The 22,246-nt window shown below is 33.8% G+C and overlaps 2 protein-coding genes across 4 annotated transcripts in view; one reads left to right on the forward strand and one right to left on the reverse strand.

Moving 5' to 3' along the window:
• Positions 1–7,409, reverse strand: part of FAM227B (family with sequence similarity 227 member B) — a 181,453-nt gene extending 174,044 nt beyond the window's left edge. Inside the window, exons 1-3 of the mRNA XM_045528854.1 lie at positions 7,288–7,409; positions 4,544–4,670; positions 2,086–2,139 (exon numbers count right to left, since the gene is read on the reverse strand). Coding sequence (XP_045384810.1) covers positions 2,086–2,139; positions 4,544–4,594 — 105 coding nt within the window. The 5' untranslated portion in view covers positions 4,595–4,670; positions 7,288–7,409. The remainder of the gene's footprint in view (positions 1–2,085; positions 2,140–4,543; positions 4,671–7,287) is intronic.
• Positions 7,410–7,553: 144 nt separating this feature from the next.
• DTWD1 (DTW domain containing 1) overlaps positions 7,554–22,246 on the forward strand; it is a 46,053-nt gene continuing 31,360 nt past the window's right edge. For 2 of the 3 annotated variants that reach the window (XM_045528872.1, XM_045528879.1), the window contains exons 1-4: positions 7,610–7,695; positions 12,381–12,699; positions 15,171–15,314; positions 17,270–17,528. In XM_045528872.1, the coding sequence (XP_045384828.1) occupies positions 12,436–12,699; positions 15,171–15,314; positions 17,270–17,528 (667 nt within the window). In that variant the 5' untranslated portion in view covers positions 7,610–7,695; positions 12,381–12,435. Of the gene's footprint in view, positions 7,696–12,380; positions 12,700–15,170; positions 15,315–17,269; positions 17,529–22,246 lie in introns of all 3 variants that reach the window. The other variant, XM_045528864.1, reaches the window with a different exon arrangement.

The following is a 22,246-nucleotide window of genomic DNA, read 5'->3' on the forward strand; positions in this document are numbered from 1 at the left end:
GACAAACATTGTCAATTTAGAATGACAGCCACTTTTGAAAATAGTCTGTATGGGTCATCTTTTGCTGTTGTTAGGGGAAAATGATGGAATACCAAGAGGCTAAAAGGAATTTGAAAAGATTTTACAATATGTACAAACTTTTCTGAATATGTATCCTTGATGTCAGACTTTAGATATCACAATCCTTATTCCCAAGATACCAAAGTATTAACATATCGTAAGATGAATAAAGTATCCTGAAATTCTACAAGTCTGATGAGACTCTGTTGCCTTTGTATTACCAAGGTAATAAATGGATTGACTGGTGTCCCAAAGCCATTAACACAAAGAAGATGATGTTTAAACACCTTCAACCAGATATCTCTTGAATAGAATGTCATCTGAAAAGTAAATTTTATAGCCAGACCTAGAGAAGGTAAACAGGAGTCAACTAGCAGCTAACAGAAACATGAGCTGTCAGGCAAAAATGATGTCATTACCAGAGGAAAAATCAACAGTACTAGGATTTAAGCATCCAGAGTCCACAGTGATTATACTAATTGGAAGGAAGTAAATTGATATATCTCAAAAGAACAAAAGGATTGACTAGAAATTTCTGTTCCCTGAAGAGTTAAATTCTACATTATATCACTGTGGTCCTCAGTGATAACTCCAGGAAAACATTTGTCTTATTTAAAATAACGGCAGTGAATTGATAATTGGCTACATATTTGTTATGTTTAATTATAGCAATTAACTTTGGCAGTGGCATAAACACAAATTATTATACATTAGTACAAAATTAGAGATGGAGAAGGAAGAGTAGATAGACAAAAGGGCTCTGCTAAAGTTTGAAGAAGATTTTGTTTAGTGAATACAAGGTTAGGTCTTCACCCACATCCCAAAGACCAAAAGACGGCGCTGAAGTATCCAACAAAGCTAAAAAATAAGAAGCATGACTAGTGTTAAAGGGAGAAGTGATGATTAGTTACTTCTGCTTCTCTTATCTTGGCTTTGATATAAGAGATTTAAATGAATTAATGAATGGATGAATGAATAAATAAGTGAATAAACAAATAAATAAAACAAGCTAATCTCTGAAGAAAGAGAAGAGGATTGAAATAATTATTCTCTCTATCATATAGCACCTTTGATCCTCTGAGAAAAATCACAGAGGGGAGCTGAGTACCCCTCAGGTCTGGATACAAATCTAGCAGGCTTGTTAACAAAAACTTATATTAATGAACTAAGAGAATATGAATGAAAGTACTACCAGATAAAAGTTACATGGAAGCAAAAAATAAAAACACATAGGATAAGAAGTAAATAACAAGATCACATGTAATAAATAGAAAAAGAAGGAATTGGAATTAACTCATCAGTACCTAAAGAACTGAAAAGAAATTTTTAAAAGTGTGAAAGTATAGAGAAATAGGGCAGAAGTATTAACAGTAGGGTGATACAAATTCCATTAGGGTAGGAATTTTTGTCTGTCTTCATTCCTGCATCTTCTGTACCCAGAAAAATATCTGGCAAATAGTAGCTAGTGAATAAAAATCATTAAATGAGTGAATGAATAGGGTAAGTAAGAGAGATGTCAATGATACAGCAATAGTAGAAAAGGGGGATGTTATAAAAATAAAATAAAAAATATTTTTATACCCTCATAATATTCTGAAATAAAAAAATTAAAAAAAAAATAGAAACAGAACCATGATAAAGGGGGAGCAGCATAAAGAGAATGTGGGAATTTATCAATAGAGAATTGAGAGGATAAAAATAACTGAAGGTAAAAAGGTACATAGAAATATAACAGGAGATAAGAAGGGAAAGATAGGAATAGAAGGCATAAAATATTAAAATTACAAAAAAAGATAGAAATGATAGAAACTGGCAAAAAGGGAGAACTGCAACATAGAGCCTACTAAAAGGAGATAAATATTTATAAACACCTTCCATATTTAAACATATTTCTCAAATTTCTAAAGTCTGTTCCTAGCCTTCCATATATCCATAACTGATATTTTTATTTATTTTATTTTATTTTTTTCATAACTGGTATTTTTAAAAGATGTATTGGCACATAAAACAGGAGACTCTACTCACCCAGTTTTGAAACTTTAGGAATTCTTCAATGTTCTGTGGAGGTTCTTGCATTGTCTAATGAAGTAAAATCAATATTGTTCACTGACATAAATTCAGATTGTTCACAATGCTTACACATAATTTATTTAAATAAAATATGATGTTATATTTAAGTCATCATTTTAAGAGCTGTAAGATACTATAAAATGTTCACTTTGTAAAGTCCCTACACTTTGAAAAGGTACAGAGATAAATGTTTAGATTCTGAGCCTCCAAATTCTGTAAAAGGCTTCCCTCTTATATAGTGTTCCTAGAGAAAAGCTCCACATGAATCTTGCTGAATGATTTAAAACTCCTGTAAGAGTTCCAAGAAATTTTAGGCTATCATGGATGGTGTTTATAATAAATCCAGAGCCAAAAATATAATAGCATGCTACTCTTGCTGATAAAGTATTTTAAAAAGCCACACTAATGACATACTGAAAATAATTTAAATATTTGGATGTTTCAGTCTAATAAGCAATAATCCCATTTTTATTAGTAGTTTCTTTGTGAGTTGAAAATACATTCAACATTAGACAAATTAATTTTAAGTGAGAGAACACCTTGTTCCTTCTTGTCTTACAGACTTTGCACATATTCTTTCTTCTGTTTAGAAGTCTCCCTGTCCCAAACGCTCTCCTTCCAACCCTTTCTTGTTCTATTTAACTCTTATTTCAAATACCAAATTAAAAGTCACTTTTTCTAGCAAGTCTTTCTTAGCACCCAGAAAGTTTCTCCACAGTAACATACAGCAGATTATCTCTATAAGGATAGAAATTATGGTGTAACCATGGCTGAATTTTCTAAATTTCACACAGTGGTTGGCCCACAGTCAATGCAGAATAAGTACTTATAGTGTGCACAAATTAATGAATAAATGAGGAGATGAATGTCAGAAATGTGTAGATGTTTTAAAAACAATGAAAAATGTCTAGAGAATAAAAATCTAGTGACAAGAAAGCAAAAATAAGAGGAATTCAGAAGTCTAATACTCTCATATCCATGGTGACATCACTGAAAAGATTACATTAGATTTTTATTTACAAAAATAAATATTTCACATTAATATATAAAAGGAACAAGATTACAAAATCACAAGGCATGTTTTGTAAAAATAATTATATGTTCAAGTTTAGAGAGAATATTTCTTTCTCTTAATATAGTTTAAAATGTATGATGAGTATAAGTAAATATATAACTGATAATGCAATAATAATAGTAAGATAAAGGGTATACTTGACGCTATTATAGAAAATGAGAGTTTATACAGAAGCAAAGATACACAGAGACATCAAGAAAATTTTACAGAAAACATAGACTTTAGGGCTAGTTAGATTGAGCAGGGTGAGAGATATGAGAAATGGTGTGCACAAAAGGCTTAGAGACAGAAAAACATTCATGATATAATATATTCAGGGATAGTAAGTATAGCGGTTTGGTGAAAAGGAACTAATAGCATATTTTTTTTTTTTTATTTTTTGAGACAGAGTCTCGCTGTGTTGCCCAGGCTAGAATGAGTGCCGTGGCGTCAGCCTAGCTCACAGCAACCTCAAACTCCTGGGCTTAAGCAATCCTACTGCCTCAGCCTCCCGAGTAGCTGGGACTACAGACATGCGCCACCATGCCCGGCTAATTTTTTCTATATATATATTTTAGTTATCCAGATAATTTCTTTCTATTTTTAGTAGAGACGGGGTCTCGCTCTTGCTGAGGCTGATCTCGAACTCCTTACCTCGAGCAATCCACCCGCCTTGGCCTCCCAGAGTGCTAGGATTACAGGCGTGAGCCACCGCGCCCAGCCGTAATAGCATATTTTTATACGTACAGAATATAAAGGAGCCTAATGAAAATAATTTAAGTGTTGACCTTTTTTTTCTTGTAATGGCTGTCAAACCACTTCTAGTACAAAGCACTAAAAATAATATTCAGATTTAAATGAAAGGGAATTAGAAAAATGAATTAAGGAAGTTAAATTTGTATAGGAAAGTTTCAGCTAATTCCAATATAAAATTCCAACGTTCTCTCAGGCTAAAGTTAAAAAGACGTGAAGCATAAATTAAACAGATACCTACTTTGAGTAGGATGTAGAAGGACGCAAAACATTCATGGCTTTCCATGGTAACAACAATAAAAATTTGGACAAAATAAAAATTATACATTTCCACGGGGTTAGTGAAAAGTGGTGAATGCCCATAAGCAGAACCAGTTACATATTTGGAGAAAATTCAGAGTCCCTTGTTAAAAAATTATTAAGAATTTCAAGATGATGGCCTCAGAGCATTAAACCAAGTACAGGGCCCTTCTCAGCACAGGCACTGTGCAACCGCAGAGGTAGCAAGTCCATGAAGCCAGCCCTACCTGGGATCTTTGATTATCTGAAACCCAGTCAGAAATATGTCCTATATACGTGAGAATAAAGCTGTGGCAGCTTCCTTACCCGGTAGCCAGCTCTGCTGTTAATCCATCGACTCTTCTGTTGGCCTGCCATGGTGCAGTAATTTTGCAGAGATGAGAAGTCAGCCAGGCCTTAGATGGCAGTGTGAGTTGGGGGACCAAACTGGAGTCTGAAAGACACCCAAATGCAAAAACAAATGACTCAGTCAAACAATCCCTTCTCCCTCACCCCCAAACCTCACTTCTGAATTTTGCCATAAAAAGCAACAGTGGAGAGGCTGGAAAGAGAAACTGTACAATCAGCACATTCTTATAGTTTTTGGATTCCAGGGCCCTGACAGAGTTGACTGTAAAGATGAACTAAAATATCTAAAACTTCAGTCCAAACTACTCTCAGCTCAAATATTGACAAGATATAAGAGGTTGATATGAAGGTTAAGGTTGGAAGTTGAATTAATCCCAGGCAAACTCATCTAGTCAAACTGCAGCTAACCCTAAAGCAACATAAAAAGGAGGAAAATGGGACCCATAATCCAGGAAAAATACTGTCAATATAAATCAATTAACTGAGAAACCAGTTATTGTGATTAGCAGACAAGAAGTTTACGGAAACTATTAAAAATATGTAAAGATTTTACAATATAGGTTGGATTATAGTACATGAAGAGATGGAGTATTTCAGGAGAAATGGAAATTCTAAAAAAGAAACATGGAAATTCAAGAACCATACATACACTAATTATAAAAAAGCTGGTGTATCTATATTAATGTCAGACAAAGTAGGCTTCAAGACAAGGAGTATTATCAGGCATAAATAAAGATTCTTCATACTGAAAAATCATCAGTACATTAAGAAGGCATACTAATGCAAAATGTGCATCTAATAACAGAGCTTCAAGATAAATGTAGCAGAAATCGATAAAACTAAAGAGAAATACAGGCAAAACCGCAATTATAGTTGGAGATCTAACATCTCTCTGAGCAATCAATGAATCAAGTACGCACATACACACAAATCAATATAGAGATGAAAGATTTTAACAACATTAATGAGCAACTTAACCTAATTGACACTTACAAAACAACTATACCCCATAATGTAGGAATATACAGTCTTTTAAAATAATTAAACATGGAACATTCACCAAGATGGACCTATGCTGTACATAAGACATGTCTCAAAAAATTTCAAATAATTGAAATCATTCAGAGTATGTTCTCTGATTACAAAAGAAATAAAATAAAAACAATAACAAAAAGACATCCTGAAAATCCTTAATTATTAAATAATCCATTTCTAAATAACATATGGCTCAAAGAAGAAATAATAAGGAGAATTAGAAATTTCTTCTGATAATAAAAGGTAATGAAAACACAACATATCAAAATTTTTGGCTTGTAGCTAAAGCTGTTCTTAGAAGAAACATCTTTAGCTTAAAGTGCTTAAGAAACTAGAAAATTAAAAGAAAAATAAGTAGAAAAAAAGAAATAAAGATATGAGCAGAGATCAATGAATTAAAAATATGAAAACAGAGAAATCAACAAACCAAATTTGGTCTTTAAAAAGTAGAAGTGAATAAAAAAATAAGAGAGAAAAATATAAATGACTAATATTAGGAATGATGGAGGAGATATCATCATAGATCCTACAGACATAAAAATGACTAAAGGACATATAATTAAAAACTTTATGTCAATAAATTTCAAAAACCTAAATGAAATGGACAAATCCTTTAAAAAATCACCAAAAGTGAAATAAGATAAAGTAAACTTGAATATCTATTTTAACTTGAATTTATAATTTAAAATCTTTCCACAAAGAAATTCCAGGCCCAGATGACTATAGTATAAAAAACATTAAAGAAATAAAATAAATTAATATAAACTTTCAGAAATAGACAAGGAGGGAATACTTCTTAAATCATTTTATGAAGCCAGTGTAACTTTGATACCAAAATCTGACAAGGATATTACAGAAAGGAAAATTTTAGATCAAATATACTGCAAGAACATAGATATAAAAATCCTTAACAAACTACTAACAAATTGAGCCCAGCAAGGTATAAAAAGGACAGTATGTCATGCTCAATTTTTCAATTTTTTTAAATTCAATTTTTAAAAAGTATAAAGAGATTTCCTTGCTTACAATGGGTCCTATACAATCCTCTTTCCAGTTTAACAACACTGCTCTTAACCATAATCATTCTTGTGATTACCCAAGTTCAACCAATAAACCTTCTTGACCACTCCATTGTGAGCTCTTTGAAATTCCTATAATTTATCAGTCATACTGCATTTTTCTCAGTAGTAAGAATATTGCATTTTATATATTACCTATACATTACTTGATATCATAAGCACTTCTAAGGGCAAGCTTCTATCCTTTATCTCTCACTTGAGAAATTCACGGTGCTCAATAAATACATTGCTCAACATTTGGCCATTGTGTTTCTAAATCTTACAACTGTTAATGTGCACTACCTCAGTCTGGTTTTCTCTGGGATGAGGAATGGATAAGTGGTTTAATAACGTATTCACATATGCTTAATTTCAAACTGGAAAAACTGCACAAAGTAGTCACAACTCTATATGCATGTTTTTACACAAATCAAATCAAGATTCAAGATAAAAAACGATTTTTCTAACAGCTTTCATTACTATGTAGAGCACAAAATGCTTATTTTGATATAGCCACAAAAAAAAAAAAATACTAGAACCAAGCTCTCATGACTAAAATATCTTTGGGATTGGTAAAATGTAAAGTATCAGCATTTCCTCACAACTCACTGCAATTTACGCCTTAAGAGTACATTTCGAGAACCGCGTCCCAGTTATTTGGTACCACTCGAGAAAGAACTGGCGAAGGGATGGGGGTGTGAAGCCGGGCCTCAACGTCCCGGCCCTGCTTCCCGCCCAAGTCTCTGAGGAGAAGCGCGCCACCGCCCGCCGAGTGAGCGGCTGAGGCGGGACTTCCCGTCTAAACCCGCCCCGCTCTCACACCGCCCGTTACCGTCGCCTCCCGGCCTGTGGTGCGCCCGGCCTCAGAAAATACCCTAGCAACCGCCTGGCTCCTCCCTCTGGTGTCTCGGGAAAAGCGCTCCGCCTGGTCCGGGCGCGATCACGGTCCGGCGAGCGCCTGGGGCTCGGCGGAGCTGAAGACGCGTGGAGCTGTGCGGAAACTCGCGAGTTGTGCAGGTCTGGGTCCCACTCCGATCCTGGTGCCGGTCTCCGACCCTCTCGGGAGACCAGTGATCTAGCTCGAGCCGTGCGGTCGCGGGAAGTGAACGTTCCTTGTCAGGACCCTAGCAGAGTGCTGTGGTGTCGCCTGTTAGAGGGGATCTGGGTCCCTGTCCGGGCGCTTGTTTTTAGTATCTTGCGTGCCCTTTGGGAAAAAGGCTTACAAATTTTTCCTCAAAAAAATTTTTTTCTCCTCACAATGGTTTTCGATGCTTTCTGCCCCAAGGGACGTTTGTCCTTAAAAAGTCAGTTCCCTAGGAACTCCATTCTTTATTTTTTAGTGTTTGGAGTGGTTTGTGGGGGGTTGGTAATCACAGGAGGAGAATCCTAGTAAATACATAGGATTAGGTATGCCATGTGGTGTATTTAAAATATTAAGGGTATGGTTACATAATAAGCAAAGGAGATTGTACTTTATGTCTAAATTATTTCTTGGGAATGTAGGACAAATTAGGAAGTATATTAACACTTTCAGGGGTCAGTTCCACGAAGTTGGATGATAAAAATAGATACTTGATTTAATTAATATGACAAAATTTAAGGACTACTTCTAACCAGTGTACCATGAAAAACTAAGGCAAAGAAGTCTGCCAACCATATGATGGGTGGTGAGGGAGGGGCCTTTAGTCCTGTATTTGAAAAGTTGGTACCTTGGATTTTTAAAAATAAATGCTGGACCTATACATGCTATCTGACCAAGTTCTTAAAAACATTCCAGAAAGAAAATTTGTAGTGGGTTTTATCTAGTACTAAATTGTTCTACAATACAGGATAGGGGAGTTTGATATATAATGTACCATTGGAAGGTGAGTCAATTTACAATAATGGAAGAGGTAGGATTCCATTATTGTTTTGCCAATTTTTTCTTTTTGGAGGGGGGTGCCAGGCTGCCACTTACCAGGCTGCAGATAGTCCATAAAGGTATTTTTTTCAGGTACTTCAGTAGCAAAATGCTTACTGGATGTGTTTTTCAGAATGGTGTGATTTAGTTAAGTATTTGTTGAATTCCTCCTATTGCGTAAGAATCAGGAATAGGTGAGTTCAGGAAAGAATTCTGCTCTTAGAGTTGAATGCTAGGAGGGATAGCTTCATTAAAAGATCATTAAAAGATACCTCCAGCCGGGCGCGGTGGTTCACGCCTGTAATCCTAGCACTCTGGGAGGCCGAGGCCGGTGGATCGCTTGAGGTCAGGAGTTCGAGACCAGCCTGAGCGAGACCCCGTCTCTACTAAAAATACAAATAAATTATCTGGACAACTAAAAAAATATATATAGAACAAATTAGCCGGGCATGGTGGCACATGCCTGTAGTCCCATGGAGGCTGAGGTGGGAGGATTGCTTAAGCCCAGGAGTTTGAGGTTGCTGTGAGCTAGGCTGACGCCACAGCACTCACTCTAGCCCGGGCAACAAAGTGAGACTCTGTCTCAAAAATAATAATAAAATAAAATAAAAAAATAAAAGATACCTCCAAATTAAGTATATTTTTCCATGTCAAATATGTGGAACCAATAAGTACTCAAAAGTAAAGACATGTAAGAGATTGCCATAGCCCAGTTATGAGTTCATAGCAAACTGAATTAGAGTCCTGACGTTAAGACTGAAGATAGAGGGTTATGTGCAAGGTAGAATTGATGCAACTGGGTGAGTATATTTAGTTTTGGGGGAAAATTGGATATAAGGAGGAGTAAAACATTAATTTGTTTTCAGCCTAAGTTGCAGAATGATAGGTGCTCCTTCAAAGGGGTGCTCCTAAAGTTATTTGTTAGTTCCTTAGGAATAGTCTTTTTGTGTTTTCTAAGTCTTTTTAACCCCTGTGACTTGAGTTGTATTTCCCCACATATATTTGATATTAACAAGTATATTGTAAAGGTTTTGAATAACCACATTTGCAAAAAATAATCTGCACACATTTGAGGCAGGCTGTTGGCTAGGTCAAGACAGATGCCCTGTTCATGTGGTTTCAGACATCTTTGATGGGAGCTACCCATGAGTTACAACTGCTGGCCTCTTTTATGTGGCCACTTCAGACATAGGTGAGAGTATGTAGGTGAGCCAAGGGGAGTAGCCATAAACATTTCCTTTTCACTGTCTCACAGGTATTTGTGTTTAATTTTGTAGAGGCAGGTCATTTATAGAAGGCTTTTTAAATATCTATTTAGTTATATGGATGGAAGGTCAGTGAAATATAGGGTGATATTTCTGAGGCGTCTCAGAAGGAATGCACTTTGAGGGCCTTAGAATAACTCCAAAAACTCATCAGTAGATTTCCATTAAATGTCAGGCAATCACATGAACTTTCATGGCATCCACAGTAACTGCATTCTTCAGCCCCACCATGCCTGGGCCCTCCTTTGCTGGCACTTGTAAACCCACTAAATAGCTACTGGAATATCTAAGGAAATGAAGTCAGGCTGAATTAGTCTAGTCCAATTTCTTTTTTAGGATGAGTCCCATGATCTGAATAACTCAAGACTATTACAGCCTAAAAATGTTTCTCTGTAAGAACCTCATGCAACACCAGAACAAAGCCAAAACCAAGAGAGTTTAGGTGAAACTTAATTAGCTTTCTAAGTGCAGCGATGGAACATCTATTGGCTTGTGACACTTTTTTGGCCAACAGAGTATTCCTCTGATTTCTGGGGACGAATAGGATCTCTTTCCAAACTTTTAAGGCTGCTTCTGTCCTTAGAATGAATGTTTTTTTTTTTTTTTTGAGACAGAGTCTCACTTTGTTGCCCGGGCTAGAGTGAGTGTCGTGGCGTCAGCCTAGCTCACAGCAACCTCAAACTCCTGGGCTTAAGCGATCCTACTGCCTCAGCCTCCTGAGTAGCTGGGACTACAGGCATGCGCCACCATGCTGGGCTAATTTTTTCTATATATATACTTTAGTTGTCCAGATAATTTCTTTCTATTTTTAGTAGAGACGGGGTCTTGCTCTTGCTCAGGCTGGTCTCGAACTCCTGAGCTCAAGCAATCCACCGGCCTCGGCCTCCCAGAGTGCTAGGATTACAGGCGTGAGCCACCGCGCGCAGCCAGAATGAATGTTTTATGTTAGGATTTCTTTGTCTGGGTCGTAGATGTACTCCAGGGGATCTTCAATCCACCTGAAACTGTGTGCACGTATTGTGTCTGTATATGCATTTTCTAGGGATAAGCTCCAAGATTTTCATGCAATTGCTAAAAGGGTCTGAGACTCAAGGAAAGGTGGCATCTTAATATTTTGCACTCTCTCAGTTGTTGAAGGCATGTTCACCAAGAGAGAAGCCATTTTTAGGTAGATGATTTGGAGTGGCAGGCTGAAGTAGATAACATTTTCTATTTGTGAGGCAGGAAGAAGATACTATTCTTAAATACCACTTTCTCTCAGTAACCCAAAATGTAAAGCTGTTCCTAATCAGTACACAGCAATAATATTTACTGTATTTTGGTGTTCTCCTTGGGTAAATTTGGCAAGGACATTTTCCCTTTCCTTCAATAATCACCATCTTTTCTTTGCATCTCCTTATTTGGGTCTCAAGCTCACTGAGATTTACAATCTTAAAAAAAGCTCTTGATGAGTGATTAAATTAACGTCACTAACTTCTTGGTAGCAAATTATATTGTATTTTATGTTTCTCTGGACTTTTTGTTCACATTTTATCTGGGAGACCACAGAATGTTTCTTATTGCAGTCACAGTGTTTCTCCTATCGGTGTTTGTACTCAAAGTGCCTGCAGCTTCATAAACACCACAATGCCATAAGGCTTTGTAATAAACAGAATCATTTTACAGCTAGGGAATGCATATCAAATCAAAAGAGTTTTAATCTCTTTTCTCCCTTGAAAAATATATTGCTTACAGGGTAAACAAACCACAATTTTGGCAAACATCAACCTTTGAAAAAAATATTAAGGGGGTACTTATTTTACTATGTTATCTCTAGTACTGAAGAATCTGGTATGTTTTTTAAGAAGCAGTATAAATTCTTAGAACAGACGTTAGTGTTACTCTGTAAAATTTTAAAATTTATAAGATAATTCACCTTATGGGATATTTTGCAAATTATATTTGGTAGTAAATGCCTCATGTTTTTTAGTGGATATTTAGTTTTATATATAGCGTGTTTTAAATTGGAGAGAAATGTATCTTTTAGAACACATCCAATATGTCCAAATTTTACTGATCTCATTGGAACCTTTTATTTTCATTAGAGTTCAGCATAAGATTTGATGTCATGTAATGTAAATTCAAAGTCAGAGCCTACAGGGTTGAATATATTCCTGGCTAATATTAACATCAAACCGTTGAATTTCCAATATTTATAAAACAAAATTGCCATCTCTGGAACAAAAAGCGTTCTTCAAAAATAGATTGTCAGTACCTAAACTTTATATTTGAAATAATTTTTCTAAGATAGCACCTTTCTATCTATGTGGAAGGAATGGCCCAAAAGGGTAACTAATTTGTTGTTTTGAGTTTATTGCTTTCAAATTTTATATTCTAAGACATGCCAATTTAGTAGTTTTTAAAATTTATTAATATTTGTTAATAAGTACTAAAAGTAGCACACAATTGTGAATTAAATTGAGTAATTTTCTTTGTAGAGATAGTAAAATGTTTCCTGTTTTATTTTATCCCCTCCCCACACTTTGTTTTTTTTACAGTGTACCTATCATATATGTTTTAAAAATAAATATTAAACTTTGGTTGGAATGAAGAATGTCTCTTAATCCACCTATATTTCTTGAAGAAAGTGAAGAAAATAATTCAGAATTTGTGGAAACAAAACAGTTACAACCTACTTCCATAGCTTTGGAAGATCCCCTTCAGAACTTATGCTTAGCATCTCAAGAAGTTCTTCAAAAAGCTCAGCAAAGTGGGAGATCAAAGTGTCTCAAATGTGGCAGTTCAAGAATGTTCTACTGCTATACATGTTACGTCCCAGTTGAAAATGTACCTGTTGAACAGATTCCACTTGTGAAGGTTGGTAAGAAATTCAATTGTTTGAAAGTAGGAAAATAGATTTTAAAAAGACATCTCATGTATGCCTGTTCTAATTGATAAACTTGATAAATAATATCATTATGAAAATGAATTGTATTAATAGAAAATGTAATACTACAGATTGCTAAATCTATTTGTTTTTCTCTCTGGAAAAACAATTGGTCTGAAATGAATGGTGTTGTTTTTAGTGAAATCAATTACTTTTTAAATTAATGATTATAATTTATGACATAGAAAAAAGTATGGTATAAACATGAATACTAAAAAAAAAAGTTTATAGACTACCTGAAGAAGCTTTTAAAAACTGCCTCAGGTCCTTTGACTGCTCCTTGAGAAAACACTATCCTACAAAACTAGGATTGATTTTTGCCTAGGCTTTGTGACTTAGTATTATCCTACATGTGGAGATAGAACAGATTTCAGTGACCAAAACCAAAATAAAATAGCATTTAAAAACTAAGAGGTATTCACTGGGCTATGCTGTAATTACAGTGATTGTAAGCCAGATTTAAATTTTGATTTGAATTTATTGCTTACCTTTATACTTTTTGGTATTAACCAAGCCTACTTTTGTATAGGTAAAAGGTCTGTAGAGCATCATGTCTACATAATCAAAGAAGAATGTATTACATTTGTGTTAACTTGTCTAACATTGACTCATACTTTAGGAGTAAATCAAATAATATGTAAAATTGGACTGCTGCCTATAGCACTTTAGAGAGATTAAACTCTACACATGGACTCATTAGAACTTACCAGTAAGAAAATAAATTTTAGCCATATTTTAAAATATTTATTGTGATGATTTTTAAGGTTTATTTAAATTTGAAGAAAAGTACTTTAACACTCATATTTTGCTACTTGAATTTCAGTTTAGCCTGTATGTCATCTTAGCAAGTCCATGGTCTCCTGAGAGATCTAAAATCACAGGCTAATGGAAAGTTTACTGGCCAAGAATAAGGAAGTATGGAATCTAATATGAGCTTCACAGTTTGCTCAAAAAAACCAAGAGCCTGAGGAAAATAATTCTTTTCAAATTTCCTATTATCTTATAGCAATATTACATTTCAAAGTATAGTTTTTGAAGTCTACACAGAATTATTCTATTTTTTATTTATTTCATAGCCATGTAAAGTATCTCATTAGAAGTTTTACCTTAAGATGTGTTGTGTTCAAAAAGGATTGCAGATCAGAATAATAAAAGTCAATGATGTATTTACAGTACTGATGTTTTCATAGAAATGTAATAATAGAGGGTATTTTCCAAATCAGTGGTCTAATGTCCACTATTTAATAGAAATGACTCAAAACATTATGCTAAATGTTTGATCAGGAAGATCACTTGAGGTCAGGAGTTTGAGAACAGCCTGAGCAAAGCGGAACCCGGTCTCTACAACAAACAGAAAAATTAGCCAGGTGTGGTGGCACACGCCTTTAGTCCCAGCTACTCAGGAGGCTGAGGCAGGAGGGTCTCTTGAGCCCAGGAGTTTGAGGTGGCAGTGAGCTGTGTGATGACTATGATGACGCCACTGCCCTCTAGCCTGGGCGACAACAAGGCTCTGTCTCAAACAGAAAGCAAAGATTACACCTCTTAGACCTCTTCTGTTACTACTTTTCCAATAGATAATTATTTAATTTATGCTGTTAAAATGTACTTTTGAAAATCATGATGTCCACAACAAAGGATAATACCTTTTTGGCCTAAAAGGATGTGTAAGGAACAGAATTCCAGCTTGAATTTTAAATTTGAAGCTTTTGGCCAAACTTATATTTCTATTAAAAATAGCATAAAATAGGCCAGGCGTGGTGGCTCACACTTGTAATCCTAGCATTTTGGGAGGCCCAGGTGGGAGGATTGCTTGAGGCCAGGAGTTTGCAACCAGTCTGGGCAACATTACAAGACCCCATCTCTACAAAAACTAAAAAAATTAGCTGGGCATTGTGGCACCCACCTGTAGTCCCAGCTTCTTTGGAGGCTGAGGCAGAAGGGTCAACAGAGTGGGCAACAGAGTGAGACCCTGTCTCAAAAAATAAATAAATAAAGAGAAAAAAAAGCATAAAATAAACAGAGTTTATGGGAATTATAAAAATGTTTTTGGCACACATACTGCAATGTAGGAATTGAAGTTACTATCCATAAAATTTGAATGAAAATGACGTTGGAGCTTTGCTTTAAGAGAAGAATTAAGGGAAGATTCTATATTAAGTGAGTTGAAAATTATAGTCCTATTATGTGATTAACAATATCAAGGAAGAAATTTGGGTTTGCTTTATGACTTTCACCATTCTTAATATTCTAGTTTAGAAAAGTATGACCTTGTAACCACAAGTATATTTATAGGAACTTATTGTAAGCTTGCTATTTAACTTTAAAAGGCCATTTTTATTAACATAAAAATTGGAATTTTTATCTTTGTTTTGTTCGTTTGTCTTTTTCTCTTTTTACTTAGCTTCCATTGAAGATTGACATCATTAAACATCCAAATGAAACAGATGGCAAAAGTACTGCTATACATGCAAAACTTTTAGCTCCTGAATTTGTAAATATTTACACGTATCCTTGTATTCCAGAATATGAAGAAAAGGACCATGAAGTAGGCAGCTCATTTTTTATAACTCTTCACATTGAATATGAAAATGAATTTTAAACTCCATTGCCTTTTTGAACTTACTTGAACATAATGTTTTTCTTAATAACCTAGTGTTATGCTAACGTAGGGTTAAACAGCATACAGTTCACTTCATTGATGTCTTCAGAGGTCAGACGATCTTAGTGAGCAGTGCTTTTTTGAGTATTTCTCCTCTTTATAGTTATTCTGCCTTATTTCTTCAGGTTTTTACTCTTTGCCAATATTATTATGCTATGCCTGCTTTTACTTTCTCTCCTCTCCATTCTCCGTCTGTGCTACATATAGGTGGTCTAATTTGATACAGACTGGGAAACCAGATAACAAATGTTGGAATTTCTTTACAAGAGGAAAAGAAAGATTAAATTAGAAGGATTTTCAGGAATTCTTCCTGAAATAAGAGCTTTAGTATGTAGCCTTTGCACTATTTCTTTTGACTGCTCAGAGGCTTTCTTCACTCATTTTTAGATTCTTCATTGGTTTTCACAGAGTTGAGATTGTTACATTGGTCAGATATTACTGGTCTTCTTGCTGAAAGGTAATTTTATAATACATCTCAAAAAATTAGGTCTTGGGTACTTCTGAAAGAAAGCATATAAATCTTTCTAGGTGTCTTGGGGGCCATTTATTGGTGTGGTTAATCTAGAAACAAAGTTAAAAACAATACATTTACTTGTTCCAGAAAGAACTTGGTAAGTTTTTACTTTCCTTCCTTCCTGTCTGTCTGTTTTTGTTGAGTTTATATAGAAAGTTGTATTTGTAAGTAATATTTAAGTTTTGTTTTTAGGAATGTATTTGTATGTTTCTTTCTCTATTCAGCTGGATACCATTTATATTGATTAAATGGGACATAGTGCTAGGTTCTATAAGGAGATATGATATGCTTATTACCAAGAAAATTGAGAAACCCTGAACTTTACTAATTGGGTATATGGGGAAATATAGGCATGCACTGTTAATGTTTGAAAACTTTTATAACTTTGAAATTTCTAACTTGAAGATTTTTTGTTTCTTGATTATGTTTTCATAATGTTTATTTTTTTCATATTAAAAATGTACATGCTCCTTGAAGAAAATTTGGAAAGTAGAGAAAAGTATGAGGGTAAAATACCCATGATTCTACCAATATTTGTTCATTTAACAAATGTTTACGTGGTGCCTGCTTGTGCCAGGAGCTGTTCAGGCATTGGAGGCTCTAATAGTATAACGTCTTAGTAAAAATGTGCTGAAAGAAAGGAGGTACCATAAGTATATTTTTCACACTAATAAATATACTTTAGCAAGTATTCTTGGGTATTGTGAGTGTGTTTAGGATTATTTTATTAAGATAAATTTTGCTAATGAAATTGTTGGGCCAAAGGCTATGAACGTTTTAAGAATTTTGATATAAGTTGCCCAGTGCTTTTACGGAGAGTTGAATCCTGCCATCAGTAATGGCTATAAAGGCCCATTATACCATTTCCTTACCAGCATTCACTATATCATTTGTTTTATCTTTGCTTATTTTATAGGTGAAAATGGTATGTAATCACTGAGTAGTTTTCAGTGGTTCTTTTACAAAGTATCATGTACTTTGCCCTTTGTCTTATGAAAAATTATGTAATTTAGTTTTTTACTTCAAGTATGATTAACGTGGCCTCTATCAATCAGTGAATAACTTATTTTGAAGTAATACTTTTAGGTAGTATATTATGATTATAAATTACTAGGAAAGAGCCAGAAACTTTATCATATACATTAAAGAAGCATATACAGTAGAACCAACCTAATGCTTGTTTCTCAGTTATTCAACATATTTTTTTCCTTAAAGTTTTAAGTCAATGAAAATTTATTTATTTTTAAGATCATAATATTATAGTGCTATTATACTGCATACTATTATACATAATATTATACTGCTAACTCAGGTTTCTTTGTATTAGGTTGCACTTGTTTTTCCTGGACCTCAGTCTGTCTCAATAAAAGATATTTCTTTTCATCTGCAAAAAAGGATTCAAAATAAGGTTAGAGGCAAAAATGATGACCTTGACATACCATCTTTTAAACGCAAGAAAACTGAAGAACAGGAAGGCTGTGATTTGAATGACAGCAAATGCAAAGGGACAACACTGAAAAAAATTATATTTATAGATAGCACCTGGAACCAAACAAACAAAATATTCACTGATGAACGACTTCAAGGTAAGAAAAAAGAATGTTTTTTAGATTGCTCGTCCTCCCCAAGTTCTATTTGGAAAAACTTTAAAAAGAAAAATTGCATTGAATACCTGTAAATTTTGCCACATTTGCTTTGTTTCTCTTTCTCTATTATATGTGTATGTATGTATTTATATATTGTATATATTTTTGGTTGAACTACTTGAACAGAAGTTGCAGGCTTTGCAACACTTCATCCTTAAATACTTAGGTATACATCTTCTAAGAAGAAGGATATCTTCCTATATTAATAGAGAGAGTGACTTCTCTGTTATAAAAATCATAATAGTGAACACGTTTACCAAGAAGTTAGAGCCTGTCTTTGAGTTTTTTTTTGTTGCTATTGTTGTTTTTGTATTTTTGTTTTTTGCCTTGTATGTTAATTATTCCTTAATAATTCCAGTTTTATTTAGGAATGACTAACATACAATAAACTGTACATATTTAGAGAGTATAATTTCAAAAGTTTTCACATATGTGTACAGCCAAGGGATCATCACAACAATTAAGATAATGAACCTATCCAAAACTGTCCAAAGTTTCCTCCTGACCTTTATGATCTTTCTCATCCAACTTTTCCCTCACAACATACTCCTATATTCTCCAATTTCATCTCCAGTCAATCACTGATATGTGTCTGGTCATTCAGATTAGATGCATTTTCTGCAATATTATGTAAATTGAATCATACAAGTATGTACTCTTTGGAGTTTTTTTTTTTTTTTTGGTCTGGCTTTCTCTCACAAAATAATTAACTTGGCACTCATCCTTGTGATAGCATGTATCATTAGGTCATTCCATTTATTGCTGAGTAGTATTTTGTTGTTTAGATATGCTACAAGTAGTGTATCTTTTTAACCTGTTGTTGGACATTTGGGTTGTTTTCAGTTTCCTGCTATTTCAAATGAAGTTGCTATGAACACTTTCTAAAAAACGAAAAGGATATTCTCCTGCATATTAAATATAATACTATCATCATCATCACTCCTAAGAAAATTAACAAAAATTCCATATCATCTAATGTCCATATGCAAATTTCCCTAATATACCCAAAAATATCTTTTGTAGCTTTTTCCCACTGATACAGCACATAAACACCTCACATTTTATTTGGTTATTATGTATCTTTAGTCTCTTTTAATCTAGAACAGTCCCCTGTTTTTTTCATGACTTAGACTTTTGTGAAGAGGACTGGTCAATTTTCTGAATGTTTCATCCTGCTTAGGTTCAGTTTAAATATTTTTTGGCTAGGATACTTATAGGTAAGGATAAATCCAGGGCTGTCAATGACAATTCCATGTATCTGTTGTTTTGGTATAATTATTAACAGCATGTCCTTTTACTCTCAGAAATGAACCTGTTTAGCTGATAAATTGTATTAGTTAACCAATTTGTAGGTGAGGTTGTATAATTAGTTGCATCAAATCAGGAAGCATATAATACAAGTTGTTCCATTATTTGTGATAATTTTGATTACTTGATTAAAGTGATTGCCAGATCTCTTCACTCTAAAGGTGTATTTTTTTCTCTTTGTAATAAGTAGTAATCTGTGGGGTGATAATTTTCAGACTATGGACCGTTGCCCAAAAGCTTTTCATCTAGTGGTTTTGGTGTTCGTTGCTGATTGCCGAAATTGAGAATTGAAAAAATAGTGAAATTTTAATTATATTATTTATTCTATATTTGTTAGCTGGCATTCTTATATAAAGAAGAGCTTTTCCTTTTTCCCCTGTTCTTTTTTTTTCCTCTCTCCACACCCCTTTTTGAGATCACTATGATCTTATAGATTTTCTTTTTAACTCAATATGTTATAATCTACAAGAGTCTCATTTTTTTGATGCTTAAATTGTCTCAACTTTTGCTGGCTGGAACCCTTCAAGTCCTTCATGACATGGCCTCATTAGTCTTTCTATTTCAACAGGATGTTCATTTGTATGTTTTTCCTACCCTAGACCTGTCACCAATCATTTTCTAAGGAGCTGTGGTTCCTTCATAGAAAATGGTATGAGAAACTAAGATCTTGTAGATTAATTACTACTTGGATGTCATTGCTTCAGTGAGTGTAAGAAATATATATGATGAGTTCACATTGATAGTTCTAATTCAGATTTAACATTACAGAGATTTTCTTTCTTTGTTTTATTTATTTGTATCTCTTTTTCTCTTAGAGTTGAAAAGCTTAGTTCATAATAACAATGATTTAAAAGAGTTACTTTACTTGCCCATGTATGATTAGAATGCAAGAAAGCTACCAAGTTGGTATTAGGCAGTTGCCAGAATAGTTTCAACCTAAGAGAGCTTCTCCCAGGCTAGTGTTAAAAATATTTACCACCTAGAAAAGAAACTGACACTTTTTGGAGTCGGATTTGTGTTCATTAGTCCCAAGCTACAGTGAGTGACAACACTGGATTTAACTAGCTTAATTTATATAGTTTGTACCTCTGAGATCACCATCTGTGTTATAATACTAAAATTGCTTTGGCAATCTAATTGTGTGCTTTGTGTCTATTTGTGAGAGAGAGAGAGTGAAAGAGGCAGGTACTACAGAGCATAAGATCTTTAAGAAATTTTGTTGCTGATGTTTAATAGAGAAACAGCTCTGCTCTTTGAAAGAGAAAGAGAGAGAGAGCACTGATTGCCACATTCCCTGGGATTTTATAGCAGCAAGTTACTCATCAGTTTGAAAATGATTTTCTTAGCCATTTTTCTTTATAATTACTTTATATAATAATTGAAAAGATCAAATGAAAGAACAGAAATGAAAATATTTTAAAAAACAATAAAAAGAATTATTATGGTACTGTTCAAAATCTGTTTTCAGAGCGTCCACATTTGTGCTTTAGGCTTGCCTAAAATCAGGTTTGTACAGAAGGTTTCTTTTATTCCTTCCCAATTCACATAGAAAGTATTATATATTTCAGTTCTATGCTAGATCAAAAATTTTTAAAGGAGTTTGTTAATCCGTTTAAAATCTTGGAATGGATTTCTAGAGGAAGGCTTTTCTGTATGTCCTATTTCAACCTCTGCCCCTTGTGGCTCCTCATTGCATCACAGGGAATAATTGAGGCTCTACGCATATTTATAACCTCTCTATATGTGAAATACTCATGTCTGGATTAGCCAAGTTACTTCCACAAGAATCACTGTGTTATAAATCATTAGCTTTAAAACATGTTATCATTTCATGGGATTAAGCTGAACAAACTAAGTCTAAACCTCAAGCTTAAACCTTCAAGTGTAATGTATTGGAAATTAGGTTTTCGTTTTCTTGTTATAAATGCTGAGGTTAAAAATCCCCCTTAACAACAAAAACTGTACTGTTTTGCCAGACTTTACACAGAAATAGCTCTGAATGTTTTACCAATGTCAAAATAAAACATTTGAAGTTTGCCTAATTTAATTATAAAAGGTAAACCTAAACCTATAAGTGAAGAGTGATATTAACATTCTTAAAGATTCACCATAGGAAGCCTTGGGAGAATGTGGGGAAAAGGATGGTTTCTTTTTGTTGGCAGGGAATTCAAATTATTTTAAATGGCATCATACTGTAATTTGTTATAAAAATGAGCCAATTCCTTTCTTTCATTTTGACTGCATTGATACAACTTTTAAAGTGTTAACTTTGTTGGTATTATAAGCATTGCCTAAGCTATAGTCACTGTGTCAGTGAGTGCTGTGTCATATACTACTTAATTCAATACTCACGTCAAATATATGAGGATAGGTCAAGAATTTCATTCTCATTTTTCAGTTGAGGAAATTCAGGAAACAATTTTGGAGGGAAAAGCCATTTGGAATTACCTACTCTAAGTTTTTACTACTAAAAAATGTTACTAAGTTTATCATAAAGTTACTGATTGCTATGAATACTAATAGAAAATTTTAAATGTACATGTTGAACTTTTAAAAATAAATACTAATTTTCTATATAATCCAATATTTGTGTATTTCAGTATTTTTAAAAGGTTCTTATATACTTCCAAGCAAATTTTTAAAACAGCTTGGATTAGGGGTGATAATCACTAAAGCTTCATTTTTATATTTAACATTTAAGAACATATTAGAAGTATTATAGAAACAAACACATTTTAGTATTCTTAATTTGTTTTTTAGAAATTACGTTGGTGATACCAAAATTCTGTGTTAAGATTTTAACCGTATCATACACATAAAATGTGTTTAGCAAAAATAGATATCAAATATCTAATAATTGTCACTGTTGGGAAAGGAAATGAGATTAGGACATAGAGATGGGGTTATGAAAAGGGACTTTTGCTTTCTCTGTATTGTTTATATAGTGAGAACGTATTTATGTATGACTTGAGGAATTAAATTTAAAAATAAAACAAATAACTAGAGGAAAACTTCTTAGCTTTAAGCCAGAGAAATGAACCATTAATTATCAGACTTACAATTTTTTCAGAAAAAGATATAAGTAATCTGTACCCAGGAGCAAATTTCAATATTCATATGTTTAGAGGCTATTAATAAAATAAAATCCACAAATAAAAAATCATAAAGTGAAAAAAAAAGATTTTAATTGTACAGATTACTTAGGTCATTTTCAAATGTCTGCCTTTACCTCTTTTTTTAATTTAAAAATTAATTTGGTTTTTATTTGAATTCACTGTTTAATAAAGTTAATTGAAAATTATATGATTACTTTTTATTGACATTTTCATTGAGATAATTGCACACATACA

Source organism: Lemur catta, chromosome 1 (genome assembly GCF_020740605.2).
Source record: "Lemur catta isolate mLemCat1 chromosome 1, mLemCat1.pri, whole genome shotgun sequence".
NCBI classification, from domain to species: domain Eukaryota; kingdom Metazoa; phylum Chordata; class Mammalia; order Primates; family Lemuridae; genus Lemur; species Lemur catta.